At 40.8% G+C, this 16,125-nt stretch overlaps 1 protein-coding gene across 1 annotated transcript in view; it reads right to left on the reverse strand.

The window, feature by feature from the left end:
* The window catches only part of lhcgr (luteinizing hormone/choriogonadotropin receptor), a 78,778-nt gene extending 64,973 nt beyond the window's left edge, over positions 1-13,805 (reverse strand). The window contains exon 1 of the mRNA XM_060925369.1: positions 13,582-13,805. Coding sequence (XP_060781352.1) covers positions 13,582-13,739 — 158 coding nt within the window. The 5' untranslated portion in view covers positions 13,740-13,805. The remainder of the gene's footprint in view (positions 1-13,581) is intronic.
* Between the last annotated feature and the right edge of the window lie 2,320 nt (positions 13,806-16,125).

Below are 16,125 nucleotides of genomic sequence, written 5' to 3' on the forward strand. Positions count from 1 at the left end.
CCTGGAATACCAATTCCCGGCGGCTCTTTGGGATCAAAAGCTGCGTGATCGGCTCCTTAGTCTGAGTGTCCTGTGTCACTTGGTATAACCTATCTTTTATAATGGAGAAATAGGGGAAGGATGGGGTAGTGTTTGGCTGGAGCGTTTGACCATTGATTACTCTCACTTGGTCAAACGCATGCCGCAGAGTCTCGTCTCGTGACTGCTCTAACGGAAAATCCGTGAGGGATTCCCCGAGAGAGGGAGGAGGAGCCGGCGGCTCCTCACTCTGACGCGGAGATGACGTAGACAGCTCTGACACAGCTGCTCCCGCCAATGCCACACTGGGACCTCCCCCTGCTAAACTACGGCAGGACCCACTCTTCACTAAATGTGCCATTAACTCCCGAAATCCCGGCCAATCAGTCCCCAAAATTATCGAGTGGGTAAGGCGAGGATTAATCGCCGCCTTTACACTAAATTTCTCCCCTCGAAACAGAATGTGGACCGACACTAAATGGTAGTTGTGAACATCCCCATGCACACACAACACCTTCACCAATTGTGCTCTCCCCAATGCCTCGTCTTGCACCAGGCTTTGGTGGATGGAAGTCTGATTACAGCCGGAGTCCACCAAAGCCTGATACGTATCCCCTTGGACATTCACCAGTATGCGATATGCTCCGGTCCAATCGAGGGTGGTTCCTGGCGCGTTGGGGATCTGGACCACCGTGCCCACCTCCATTGCCGAGCACTGATGCTGGAGGTGCCCCGGTTCCCCGCAGTGCCAGCAAACCAGCCCGGGCTCTCTCTCTGCACCGGCACTCTGGGGCTCACTCACCTGAGGGGGGGAGAGACAGACACGGAAGCGGGAAAAGGGAGGGCACCGCGGGTGCAGCAGGCTGGCTGGGGTGGAGCCGGCCCCCGCCTCCGCAGTGGGGGAACGGAGCAAGGAAGAGACACAGGAGGGGGGGTAGAGAGAGAGAGAGAAGGAGAGAGAGAGAGATAGAAGAAGAGATCTGCAATCCTGCCGTGGGAACAGCCACCAAATGATCCTCCGCCAACTCGATGGCCTGATCCAGTGACGCCGGGCGATGGCACTGGACCCACTCCATGGTTCCATCGGGGAGTCATGCGATGAACTGTTCCAGTACCACCCGATTGACGATTCCCTCGACGTCGCGGTTGTCAGCCCTCAGCCACCGCCGTCCTGGAGTTGCTGGCCAAACGTGAACGGCCGGCCGACCTCCTCTAAGCGTAGAGCGCGGAAGCACTGGCGTTGTTGTTCAGAGGTGCACCCTACACGCTGGAGTACAGCCCGGCGCAGGTCTGCGTAGACCAGCCGGCTGTCAGCGGGGAGCTGTAGTGCGGCCAGCTGTGCCTCGCCCATTAGCAGGGGGAGGAGGCGCGCCATGCGCTGTTCCACCGGCCAGCCCCAGGCCTCTGCTGCTTGCTTGAAGAGCACTAGGAAGGCCTCGGAGTCGTCGTGCGGGCCCATCTTTGTTAGGGTGAGAGGGGGAGGGCCCGCGGAGGTGCCGGAACGCCTGACAATCTTCCTGTTGCGCCATCACCAGGGCCTTGAACTGTTGCGCTTGCTCCTTTCGGAGGGCGACCAGCGCCTGGTGCTGGCTCTGTTAGGCCGTGGCGAGGGTGTGGATCAGGTCCGCGAAGAGGGAGGATTCCATGGGGCTGTTCTCCTCTGTACTCCGGTCCCGAGTTTCAGCACCACTGTAGTATGTTGAGCGGGTGGGTGGAGCACAGAAGTACGGCAGGCCAGAACTGAGTTTCACAAAACTCTTTATTTGCAGCTTTTTTAACAAACTCCCAGTCTCACAGACACGTGTACACACACATCAGTCGTCTGGTTGGGGAGAGAGCTTCCTTCCTCTGCTCTCTCTTTCCTTATATAGGGCGCAGTCACTGGGGAAGACACACAAACAGATTAACCAACATCAGGTGCAGTGATTCTGCCACTTACCTTCCCTGACTCCGCCCTCCGGTCATAGACCGACGCTTGACCATGCCCCCGCTGCCACAATTGCACATTGTCAAGACAACACGTCTCACGTCGGCGACATAAAACTTCCGCGCTAGAGAGCGTCTGTGACAATTTGTAAAAAAAACCCAAAAACATGGCCACCAGGTTTGCTTTGTTAAAAATGAAAGATTTTGAGAGAATTTTGGCTGCTGTTGTGTGTTGTTGTTGATTTTAAAAGTAACTAAGTAAATTACATAAGGAAATGAATACTTAAGGATGAGTGAAAAATACTGTGGCGAGAATGTGGGGAAGACAGAAATCTTAGTCTCTCAGTCAGTTGCCTGTGTTATGAGCTCTTGATAGCACTGATTTAACTGCACTAGCGTTGGCCTTCACTAACACGACTGCTGAATGCTACACTGGCTGGAAGGTAACTGGACTGCAGCGCTAGAAGCACCGAGTTGCGGGTAAGCTAGCACTGGCCTTCGATAATGCTGATAAGAAGAGAGTCTGTATGTATGATAATACTGGCTGGCTTTTTTTGTGGTCTATCAGATATATTCCATTCAGCTAGCATGATACTGAACTCGTCTTCGACTCATTCAATATCATGCTAGCTGAATGGAATCTGATATACCACTCAAAGCCAGCCAATATTACTTAAATGTGTCACTCAGATCCACGATGTATTTTGTTTGAAGACTACGAATATTTCAACACAAGATAAACTTCATATCTTCAAGCCAATGTGTAATGTTCTTTTTATTATATAGACACATTCACAAACAAAAAGTACCAAAATTTATCAAAACAATTCATAGATTTCCTCACGAGTGAGGATATTGGAAAATAGGTCATGGTTGTAGTTCATATGAAAAATATAAGTGCCATATTTTTGCCATAAAACACTCGTTTGATTGCCATAAAACACTCGTTTCTATGTAAACATTCGTTCCCAGGAAAACACTCATTTCACCAAATTACTAATGCGAGCATGTGCGCTGCAAAGAACCTCTTAGCAAAGTTGCTCTTAAGAGTCTTTCTTACGAATGAGTTTGGGAAAACCACTTACAGAGACAACGTTCGTTGTTTCAAGCTATACGGCCTTTAGATTTCATAAAATCGGTGAAATTTAGTTCCCTCTGAAATTTGGTCATTGTGATATACTGTATGTTTATTTCTGCAATATCTCAACAAAACAAAACAGGCCATTCTGTGGCTGGGGATTTATTTAATTTATTTATCCCCTCAAATTAAATATTTAAACTTATTTAATTTAAATATTTAATTTGAGGGGATTCCCTAGCAAATCATATACATGAAATTGCTCACTTCACGCAGTCAAGCAGACAGAAGAAATCTAGTGTGTGCATACGCAGGTTTACCTGCTTCTTCTTCTTTTCCTTCATCTTTTGGGTATTACAGCAGCTGGCATACTGTATTGCATTACTGCCATCTACAGGTTTACCTTGACCTTGCATTGACAGTTACATCATTCTGTCACTAAATGAACAGCTGATCACACCGAGGTGCTTGCTGACCGCTGATATTTATTAGTTTGGTCCTGCGTTTCCTTTCTTTTGCAACATAATGTCTTTTCTTCTCACTTTCCATTACTGTAGTCAGTCTTTCACATTTTATTCATGTCCTCCATTTTCCTCTCCTGTTTCAAATTTGTATCCCGCAAAGCCTTGCACGAACGGGGAAAGCCCATCACTTGATGCATGATGTAGTATCTTGATCGTGGTGAAGCAGGAAAAAATACCAGAGATTGTTCTATTTAAAAAAAAAATAAAATTGGAAGTCTGTGATTCGAATTCAGTAGCTTTCGGTCCACTAAACAAAAATAATTGGGTGTCAGGGAAAATTATTTTTATGACCTAAGCTTGAAAAATCTGAAAGGCAGTTTACCTTTAAGAGCATCTTTAAACTTGCTCTTTAGCCCTAAAGTGCAACGTTATGGGAAAACCGTTTTACACAGTGTTTTATAAACGAGCCTCAAGGAAGTATGAGTCAGCAAAGGATCAGCCAAGTTGATAAGAGCTACTTGGACAAGGTCTTCAGTCTCACTAACACTGATAATATATTGGATCTTTATATAATATTTCATGGCTGTGGCAGAGATTTGTGTATTGGCAAATCTTAGACACACATAGCCCAAACAATATCACCAATGTTTCAGACAAACAAACAAAAAAAAAAGGCCAGAAAATGCCATGAAACAAAATGCATTAACAGTAAACATCAGGAAACAGAAGAAACACTCTGTGTCTATTCTTATCAAAATCACTTTTGTTTCAGGACAATAATAACTCACTAAAAGAGTTATAAGAGCACTGAAACTACTTTAAAGAATCTCCCCAGCTCTCATGTACTGAGTGGTTCTGTCTCACAAGAGCTCACTTGCTCATTGTATTAGAACAGAGCAGAGAATGTGATTGAACCACACGCATAACATACTATAGTAGCAATACCATCACTTCATTGAGTACTGATATTTTATTTAATACTTCAGTACTGATATCAAGTGTCACATTGCCCAATACCAAAATGATCCTATGACAAAATTAAAATCACTCTTTTCTATCACATGAAAACAAATACAAAATAGATTATGTTGATTTGCATAATCTCTCCATTTTCACACGAATTTCTTCTGGCTTCTCTGGCTACACTAATTGCCCCTAAATGTGAGTGTGTGATGCGAGCGTGCCTGGTACCTTGCAATGGACTGGTATCCTGTTCAGGGTTTATTCCCATCTGGCACGCAGTGTTCCAGGGATAGGCTCTGGATCCACCTTGACCCTGACCAGGATACAGCGATTACTGAAGATGAATGAATGAATGAGAGCACCATTTGGTTCCCAAGCTTTATGAGGGATGCTTATCTATGAATTCCATAAGAGTACAATTTGTCAAGATGCATAACGCATTGGCAGCATAGCTGATTTAAATACAGACCTGAAATGTCCATTACTGAATGATTTGTGACCTTGTAGTACTAAAAAGAATGGGATGATTCAATACTTCATACAACACTGCAGTGTATAAGCATATTAACCTACAATCACATTACAGTCACAGGAATCAAATATCATGCAGTTTAAAATGTGAAATAGATTTGATCTTTTGAATATACATATTATTTGTCCTTAGTTTATATAATGCTAACAGATAATACTAAAAGTATACAGTCCTGTGCAAAAGTCTTAGGCACATGTCAAGAAATGCTGTAGATCAAAAATGGCTTAAAAATAATTAAATGAAATGTTTGAACATTAAAAATAAAAATACTATATACTGTAAACAGCAATAAGCCATAATAAATGAAACAAAGTCAATATTTGGTGTGAGGTGACCCTTTGCTTAAAAAAAAAATAGTAGTCTCAGGTACAGTGAGTGCAGTTTGATAAGGAAATGAGCTGTAGGTTTTACTGAGCATCTTGCAGAACCAGCCACAGTTCTTCTGGACACTTTGATTGTCACACTTGCTTCTTAATGTTGCACCAAAACCCAGTAGCCTTCATTATGTTTTTTTTTTAATCTGAAAAGTGCTCTCTTATGTAATATGCTGCTCAGATACAAACTTTTTTTCTGTAACATTTAATGGAAAACAAATATTTGGAACTCTAAAATGTTTTTGTACTGACTCCATAATGTAGAATTCATAAAATAGAAATCTATAACAAAGTTTGTATGAAAAACAAAACAAAACAGGGTGCCTAAGACTTGCACAGTACTGTATAAATAATATATTCACAACAGTATAAAATAGTATAAAACTGAAAATGAGAAAACAAATTTTCACAATGACATATGCTGATGGCATTTTAGGTTGCACTTGATTTGGATAGTCCACTGTATATACTCTACAAACACTCAACTAATCTATGGACTATCGACAACCTCTGAGATAACTGCCAACAACATGTTGACTGCTTGTGGATGCTGATGTTTTGCAGATAATCTACACTGTGTGCACAATTATTAGGCAAGTGAGTACTCTGACCCTACCATTATTTCTATGCATGTTTTCCAACCGCAAGCTAGATACACTTGAATGCTAATTGGATTTAAGCATTCTCAGGTGGTATTTATTTGTGTAATGAGGGAGGGTGTGACCTAAAGTCATTAATACCCTATATTAAGGTGTGCATAATTATTAGGCAGCTTCTTTATCTCAGGCAAAATGGGCCAAAAAAGAGATTTAACAGACACTGAAAAGACAAAAATTGTAAAATGCCTATCAGAGGGATGCAGCACTCTTGAAATAGCTAAGCTATAGAAATGTGAGCACAGAACAATCAAACGTTTTGTTGCAAATAGTCAACAGGGTCGCAAAAAATGTGTGGAGAAGAAAAGACACAAATTAACCGCAAAAGACTTGAGAAGGATTAAACATGAAGCTACCAGGAACCCATTATCCTCCAGTGCCACAATATTCTAGAACTGCAACCGACCTGGAGTGTCCAGAAGGACAAGGTGTTCGGTGCTCAGAGACATGGCCAAGGTAAGGAAGGCTGAAACACGACCACCACTAAACAAGACTCACAAGTTGAAATGTCAAGATTGGGCCAAGAAATATCTGAAGACAGATTTTCCAAAGGTTTTATGGACGGATGAAATGAGAGTGACTCTGGATAGACCAGATGGATGGGCCCATAGCTGGATAACTAATGGACACAGGGCACTTTGACTCAGACACCAGCAAGGTGGTGGAGGGGTAATGGCATGGGCTGCTATTATTAAGGATGAGCTAGTTTGACCATTTCAGGTTGAAGATGGACTTAACATCAACTTCCAAACCTACTGCCAGTTTCTAAAAGATACATTCTTCAAGCAGTGGTATGGGAAGAAGTCTGCATCATTCAAGAAGGCCATGATTGTTATGCAGAACAATGCACTTTGTGTATATAAATAAGGCCTTTGTGGGCTCGCCAAGCAGTGGAGTACTTGGGTGCATGTGATGACATGCACCCAAGTACTCCACTGCTTGGCGAGCCCACAAAGGCCTTAAAGATGACAAAGTAATGACATGGCCCCCTTCCTCACCTGACTTAAACCCTATTGAGTACTTGTGGCCCCTTCTTAAGCATGAGATTTACAGCGAGGGAAGACAATACACCACTCTGAATAGCATTTGGGAGGCCATGGTTGCTCCTGCACAAAAAGTTGATCGTCAACAAATCAAAAAACTAACAGACTGGATGGAAGGCTCATGGCAGTTATTGAAAAGAAGGGTGGCTATATTGGTCACTGAATATTTTTGAAATGCTAGAAGTGTTTATTTGTTAATTCTGAGTTGTTTATTTGTTACACTGAAAATTAAAATAAACAAGTGAGATGGGAAACTTTAAGCTTTTCATTTAGTTGCCTAATAATTCTGCACACTTATATATTCCCCTGAGAAGGCCTAAACTCCCCTTTCCTTTGTTAATCATTCTGGTTTTAGGTTTATTAACAATTTGGATTGACTGAGAGCACTGTATTTGTTCAACGATAAAATTAATCATCAGGAATACAACTTGCCTAATAATTGTGCACACAGTGTATTTGGCATGCTGAGAATCAGATGATTGGCTGCTTCATTACAGTCTGTAGATGATTTGTTTTAGTAGGTGGTGTAGTGGTTAAAGACTCTAGGCTACTAATTAAGGGTTGTGAGTTCAATCCCCAGTGGTGCCACTGTTGGGCCCCTGAGCAAGGCCCTTCAGCCTCTCATCAGTGCTGTATTATGACCTTTGTACTGATGTATTCTGAGAATGCAGAATTTTCAGATTAAATCAAGGTTTCAGATGCATTTAAAAAAATCTGTGTGGCTATGTAGGATGCAACCATGTGACTAGAAATAATATATTTAAGCCAACAACATGTGCAGGAAGTGAGTTAAATAATATGACATGACATGTTAGATAGTGCTCTCTATCACCAAAAATGTTGTTCCATTCCTTTGTTTTGGTTTTTCTTTTAATCTGTCCCCTTGTCTGTGTATGTATAATACCAGTCAAAAGTTTGGACACACTTACTCATTCTTAGTAATGAGCAAGTGTGTCCAAACATTTGACTGGTACTGTATATAGGAGTTATCACTTATCAGGATGAGCCCTAAAATTGGCACCTTGTGCCATGAAGTGGACAGATGGATGTAAATGCAGGTTTTCATTCCATTTTTACCTTTAAACATCTTTTTTATTTAACAATGTAAAAATAAAAGTTAAATTTCTGTTTGCTAGTAGTAGAACAAATACAGAGCAGAGGAGGCAGGAGGTGAAATGAAATAGGATGGAGAATCCAAAAAGAAAAAGACCCCAACCAAGCACCAAGTGAGAGTTATTCATTCAGTCATTCTTGCTGGTCAGAGTCACACTAGGTTTACAGTCTTTCCATCGGAGCTAGTTCATCGCAGGGCACCATATTCGCTCACACCTATGGGCAGAGGAAACCTACACAGACATGGGGAGATTATACAAAACTAATAACCTGAAATCATGATTGAGCCAGGGACCCTGGAGCGCTTGAGGCGGCAACACTACCTGCTGTACCACTGTGCCCCAGGACAGAAGTCAACAAAAAATAGACAAAACATTAACAAGGAGCCTGCAAGTAGCCTGAGCTTGCAAGTACCCCTTTAACCCACTTTTTTATTGCATATGGAGAGTGTTCTTTATCACATTGAGAGAATCTACCCTTGTCATGTATTTGGTTTGGGTTACAGTAAGTAATTAATTGGTGTTATCCTCATTTTAACTTACCACACCATGCATATTTGATGATGGAAAGAGATTTGATGGATTTTATGAATACACACATATAACACAATGTCTACACTCAAAAGTGACCATGCTTCTTAGCGTTCAGCCGCAGAAGTTTTTCTATGTCTATTATAAATTTTGCGTGTTGTACTCATTTCTGCGTTGAGGCGGCACGGTGGTCCAGTGGTTAGCACTGTTGCCTCACAGCAAGAAGGTTCTGGGTTTGAACCCAGTGGCTGGCGGCGGCCTTTCTGTGTGGAGTTTGCATGTTCTCCCTGTGTCTGTGTGGGTTTCCTCCAAAGACATGCAGTTAGGTTAACTGGCTACTCTAAATTGTCCATAGGTCTGAAGGTGAGTGGTTGCTTCCCAAGCCTGGAAATGGGAGGGTTGTGGCAAGAAGGGCATCTGGCATAAAACTGTGTTTCAAGAAGGTTCTGGGTTTGAGCCCAGTGGCTGGTGGAGGCCTTTCTGTGTGGAGTTTGCATGTTCTCCCTGTGTCTGACGTGGATCAATAGGGTCCACATGGCAGCAACCCCACATACATAACTGGGACAAGCTGGAAGAAGTGAGTGTACTCATTTATGTGTGTCATTGATTTGTCTGATGCCCTTGACTGACTCTTATCAAGGCTCAAGGTTTTGGGTCTAACAGAGAGAGGAGATGATTTAAAACCTCAAGGACATGAAGCACATACATTCCTCACTCTCACCAGTCACTACCTTTTTTTACTTCACTAACAAGCTAGATCCTGATGCCAACCAGAAATATATTCAGTTTTGGCAAAACAACTTGACCTCTCTCCTCCAGATACTTTTTTCCCCCCTCACATGACCACAACTCCCTTACTGGCCCTCCACAAAAGGAAAAGTAGCAAGTAATATTAACACACATATGAGGCTTTTTTCTAAAAGGAGAGAGTGGGTAGAAATATAATTTCAAAGCTAGCAAGAACCAAAAGTGAGCGGTTCCTGCAACACATGGCACCTTAAAAAGGTGCTCCAGGATGGTAACGGATTACAGAAGTTGCCAGATTGACAACAAGAAATGTTGGCTACTGTCATTAATATAATTCTGTTGAAATAAAAGCCATAACAGCAAAAAAGAACCTCCCACATGAAAAGCAACAAACCCAAACTTCAGACATGCTAACAAACAGGGCTAAACCAATTTCAAACCACTGTACAAAAATAAATGCAGGCATCATTGTGTAATTCTGTTTGGTACATGCTATAGATTTATACTGAGATGAACAAACTGCATGAAGAACTATTTTAAGCTGATATTGCCGACCATAATGATTAGAGTTTCACAACATTATTACATTTTTTGAGGTATTGTGTGTTGAAATGATGAAGCCAGATTTCCAGCCAGTAATATGAGGTTAATATTGTGTGATACTACATTGTGCTGATATTCTGGCCATTGCAGTAGGCTTACTGTTCAGGACGTGTGATAAAGAAATCCTGTCAAAAGAGCTGGCACTCAAACTGAGATATATGCAGGTAACACACAGCTCCTTTAATTCTTATTGGGATGATTGTGTTCTCACAGCACTAGCATGAAAGACTAGTACTAACATGAAGGACTGTTCAGTGCCCATGAGGTTTCACTGTGTTCCTCCTATCTTTCTATTACACACACACACACACACACACACACACACACACACACACACACACACACACACGTGTATTTCTATGTAGCTATTTCTATGTAGACCTTCTTTGAGGAACAAAGATGGGCTGAGGATCTCCAGTTTGTCAACAAATGACTCAGCTGAATACCCATGATCTGCCTCAGATGGTACTTCATCAAGAACCATCATTCATCTATAGCTGATATAACCACATGGGCTCAGGATTACTTTGGTAAACCTTTGTCAAGCACTACAATACAGAGTTATATCCACAAATGCCAGTTAAAACTTTACTGAAAAAAAAGGAATACTTATATTAACTGTGTACAGAAGTGTCGTTGACTTCTCCAGGCTCGGAGGCATCTGGGATGGACCCTCACACAGTGGAAATGTGTATTGTTAGATGAATCAGTATTCCAGGTCTTTTTGTAAGAAATGAACACTATGTGCTCAGGACCAAAGATGAAAACGACCATCCAGACTGTTACCAGCAACAAGTCCAAAAGCCAGGGTCTGTCATGGTATGGGGTTGTGTCAGTGTCCTTGGCCAAGATAACTTACACTTCTGTGATGGAGCATTAATGCAGAAAAGTACACTGAGATTTTAGCAGCATATGCTGCCTTCAAGACAACATCTTTCCCAGGGATATTTCAACAAGTCAAATGCAAAACCACATTCTGAACACATTACAAAGGCATGGCTGTGGAAGAAGAGGGTGTCTGTCCCCTCTGTCCCCAATAGAGAATGTGTGGCAAATTTTGAAATTAAAAATGACAACGGCCCTGTACCGTCACACACCTAAAGACAAAAGTCTTAAGGTCTAAATGAGACAAAATAACCCCTGAAACACTTCATTACTTGGTGTTTTCAGTCCCTAAACATCTTTTAAGTGTCATGAGAAGGAATGATCACATTATAAAGTGGCAAATGCTTTACTGTCCCAACTTATTTGAAATGTGTTGCAAGAATCAAAATTGAACTGTTTTTTGAGAAAAAAAGAACCAGTAAAATTCATGAGGTAAAACATCAAATAATGTGCTGTTGTATTGTTCTGAGTGCAATACAGGTCAAAGATAATTTAAAAATAATTGTTTTCAGTTTTAATTTCAATTTCCATATACCATCCTAAACTTTTCTGATTTGGGGTTGTATCACAAAATATTTAAAAATGTCTACCATTTCTTTCACCATTTAACATAAACATGTCTTTGTAATGTCTTTGGTATTTGTATGTATAAGAAAATAATAGGAGAGGATGAGCTACAGCAAAGGTAAGATGTAAATATTGGAATGGGACAAGACATCAAGTATTTTAGGCAATCTTGGGTAACATAAATTAGGTAGTAGTATTTTCATATAAGACAATGGCAATTGTATTCATGATTCTATGGTGGAAACAAACATATGGATCATGTACCAAGTTACTTATGTCCAAGAATGCAAAATTTCCCTTGGGGAGCAATTACAAGTAGGAATGTATGAAACCAAGTGATACTGCATATCAAGGATACTGTTCTGACACACTGCATCAATATCAAGTCAGATCTGACTTTTTTTTTTATCTGAATTAGGCTACTGATCATTTTATGATATGAAAATGTGTGATATTGACACACTACAAAAAATGACTTCTTAGCAATTGAAAAAATTATGATTATAGTCAAATTTATTGAGCATTTCATATTATATGTAAAAAACCCACAAATATAAGATTATTAAACCTATTTCTATACATTTAAGCTTGAAATTGTCCTGTTCTATTGGCAGACAATTTTGCTTTACTTAGAAAAAGAAGTAGAAACAGAATAAGAAAAGTCAAACCTTGAAATTAGTAAACACACACACACACACACACACACACACACACACACACACACACACACACACACACAAGTCTAGAAATAGATTTAATAATCTTATATGTATTTTGCTTTGCTGTAATCTGATGATAGAAACTACCTGATCAGTTTGACTATATTCAAGACATTCCCATTTGCTTTTTTTTTTTGGGGGGGGGGGGGGGGGTTGCTTGTGTTTTTCGTTTTGTTTTGTTTTTTGCCATGTAGAGCATCATGTCACTATTATCAATAAAATTTTACAGAGAGTTAACTTTTATTAGTGTGAGAATATCGTGATTGGATACTCAGATTTTTTTTAAATACCTGTATCATATGTATAATAAAAATAACTGTTGCTTAGACAATTGTAATTGTCTGATGTTTGAGAAGAAGCAATAGTTGTTTTGTAAAAGAAAAGGTCAAAATAATGGAGTGGGTCAGACTGAGTCCCTGACATATTTATGGCATATAGGCTACAATACACTAAATTATTATACATACAGGACACTTTTTCAATGGAATAAAAACATGTATTCTATTCCTTTCCTACAGGTTTCATTCATTTGGTTTGATAGCACGCAATATTTTTAGCATATTGCTTATCCTATGTGTATTACGTCACTCGACCCAATGAAGAATGAGCATTGAATGTTTACAATATTGCATGGTTGTCAAGACAACATGACATCACATGTCGGAGACGTAAAACTTCCACACTAGCGAGCGACTGTGACAATTTGTAAACAAACATAGCTGCCAGGTTTGCTTTGTTAAATATGGAAGATTTTGAAAGAATTTTGAAAGAGAAAGATGCGCTGAACACCCTAAAGGAATTTGTACGTAGAATAATAATAATGTTGGCTGGCTTTTTTTCCAAGGTATATCAAATATATTCCATTCATCTACTCATCTTCAACTCGTTCAATATCATGCTAGCTGAATGGAATATATCAGATATACCACTCAACACCAGCCAATATTATTTAAATATGTTATGGATAATTACAAGACTGCATTTTTGTATAATGAAATGTTTGGTTTGGTTTTTTCCCCCCAATGTTTTTGCTTGTTTACAAGTCACAATTAAAGACATATGGTTTATTAATTCAGTGTTGCATGCAACAAAGTTTTGTTCTAAAGTATTTTATCTCACTTGAATAAGGTGACATAACTTTAAGGTCAACACAGTATAGAACATTCAAGGTAACTTCATCTCCAACATCTAGGTTTATGTGAAGACTTTCTTCATTTTTTAAACTTTCACAATGTTTTAATAATGATTATTTACCTGATCCATTGCTCATGTGTCTGAGATGAGAGCTCTAGCTCACTGAAGAGACATCATGCATATACATACTGTATGTCCTCATAATATTCACATCATGTTTTTTACTTACAGTCTGCTGAATGTGCCACGCTGTTTCTGTGCCATGGCTTCAGTTCCACTGTTGCAGCTGATGGTCTTGATGGAGCAGCGGCACATCTCTGGACACACAAAGCGCAAACAATCACACTGCCACATCATTAAGATGAAGATGAAAAGTGATGTTCTCATTGTGTAAGTTTTTCTTCCGTTTGTGTCGATCAATTCCCTTTCTTATCTGTGTAATGCACAAAGGGACTGGTGCGCACTCAACAGTTAAATGAGTTCTTTTCCAGATGTCCTCTCCAAACAAGGCGTCAGGAGAGGTGTACTGTTACAACACTATCTTAAAAGTGGTGTGTGTGTGTGAGAGAGAGAGAGAGAGAGAGAGAGAGAGAGAGAGAGAGAGAGAGAGAGATGATGTGAATAGAGTAGGAGGGACAGGAAATACTCTGCGCTCCCCCTGGTGAGATGAGTCAACCAGCATCAAACAAATGAATTCAAACAAGAGAGATAATGAAAGAAACATTAACTGTCAGTCACTAAAGCTCTTCAGTCCTTTCTTTTTTCTTTCTTTCTTCACTTTTCCTAGGCACAATTAATTTGTGACTCAATCAAGGTACACTTTATACTTCTGCACTTTATAATATTTTAGCTGCTGCATATTTTAATATTCTTTTATATGTAATTTCGTGCTAAGCCAAATTGCAGCGAAATTTTGTTCTGTGTACACTTGTTGCATACTGAATGACAATAAAGGTTGTCTATGTCTATAAGAAATCCAATGCCATGTGAAGGTGTGAAGGACTGAAGTCATCCAAGGGGTTGAGTAATGTTTTATTTTTATTTTTTTAACTCAGACCTCCAAATTACTAGTTACAAATCTCAAACGTTGGAAGTTGCTGTGCTCAAGACCACAGGGCTCTTCAGCGAGTGGTTAGAACTACTCAAGCCATCTCAGGAGCAGCCTTCCCAGCACTGGAGGACATTTATGCCACCATGGTAACCAGGAGAACCCACTATATCATCATGGACAGACCCCACCACCAACACAGCCTGTTTACATTCTGACCATTTTACCACTGAAACCACACCACACACGATGCCATTTCAACTGCCCTCCACCTGATTCTCTGACACCTGGATAAAAAGGGCAGTTATGTCAGAATGCTGTTTATTGACTTAAGTTCAGCATTCAACACAATCATCGCACAGAAACTGGGCTCAGATCTCCACAATCCCTAAAATCCTCCACACACAATCATACTGCATTTACTGAACCTTGCAATATTGCACATTTTTGGATAATTCACTTTTTGATCTTGGCTTCTTGTATATAAACATATCTTTTTAGTCAAGCATTTTGTTAATAGTTTTTATTAGGTAAAGGAGTAGATCTGTAGGGTCCTCAGGCATAGAGTGTTTTGGTAAACTGGGATGTATGGATGCTGTCTCCTTCCCGCTCTTACACAATCACTTGGGTTTGTTGATGGTGGAGTGGCTGGCTGCTTTATGTCCCAGAGCTCCCTCATGTCTGTGTTGTCTTCTGGCTGTCCCTTTTAGTTATGCTGTCATATGTGCAAAATGTATACTGTTCTTACCCATTAGGTGACACCAGGCATAAACAACCTGTGGTCCTCCCTGTCTCTCCCTCTGTCTGTCTGTCTGTCTGTCTGTCTGTCTGTCTGTCTCTGTCGAGTTACATGTTGATCCTGAAACACCAGTGATGCTGACCTCTTCTACTCCTCAGACCTGCCTGATCCATCCTGATACCCTACTTCTGAAGGGAGTCTCATCACATCACTCCTGTGGACAGTGGCGGTTCTAGACCAAAATTACTAGGGGGGCCGAGGTGGGGCCAGTGTTTTTTCAGGGGGGCACATATGGGCAAAACATGGCAATATTTAAGCGTTCAAAATGTTTTGTTTAGTTTATTTAAAACCAAAACAAAATACATTGAGCATAAATACAATGAGATAAACATTCTGTCTCAATAGCCTAAACATAAAATAAATTGTGCTCAGTAAATCTTAAAACCATGTTTCTCTTTTTTGTAAAATAAGATTTCTATTTTTGCATACAATGAACCTTTTCTTCAGACGTGGCTGCACTGGAGTGTTGTCTGCACTTGCTGATATCTGGAGAAAGGTGAATACAGTAAATATGAGAGTGCGACTGAGAACAACATTTATTTATCATTATTCATTTATTATTATATCTATTATTTGTATTTTATATTTATTAATTGGCGGCACGGTGGTGTAGTGGTTAGCGCTGTCGCCTCACAGCAAGAAGGTCCTGGGTTCGAGCCCCGGGGCCGGCGAGGGCCTTTCTGTGTGGAGTTTGCATGTTCTCCCCGTGTCCGCGTGGGTTTCCTCCGGGTGCTCCGGTTTCCCCCACAGTCCAAAGACATGCAGGTTAGGTTAACTGGTGACTCTAAATTGACCGTAGGTGTGAATGTGAGTGTGAATGGTTGTCTGTGTCTATGTGTCAGCCCTGTGATGGCCTGGCGACTTGTCCAGGGTGTACCCCGCCTTTCGCCCGTAGTCAGCTGGGATAGGCTCCAGCTTGCCTGCGA

The sequence above is a fragment of the Neoarius graeffei genome, chromosome 7, assembly GCF_027579695.1.
Source record: "Neoarius graeffei isolate fNeoGra1 chromosome 7, fNeoGra1.pri, whole genome shotgun sequence".
NCBI classification, from domain to species: Eukaryota; Metazoa; Chordata; class Actinopteri; order Siluriformes; family Ariidae; genus Neoarius; species Neoarius graeffei.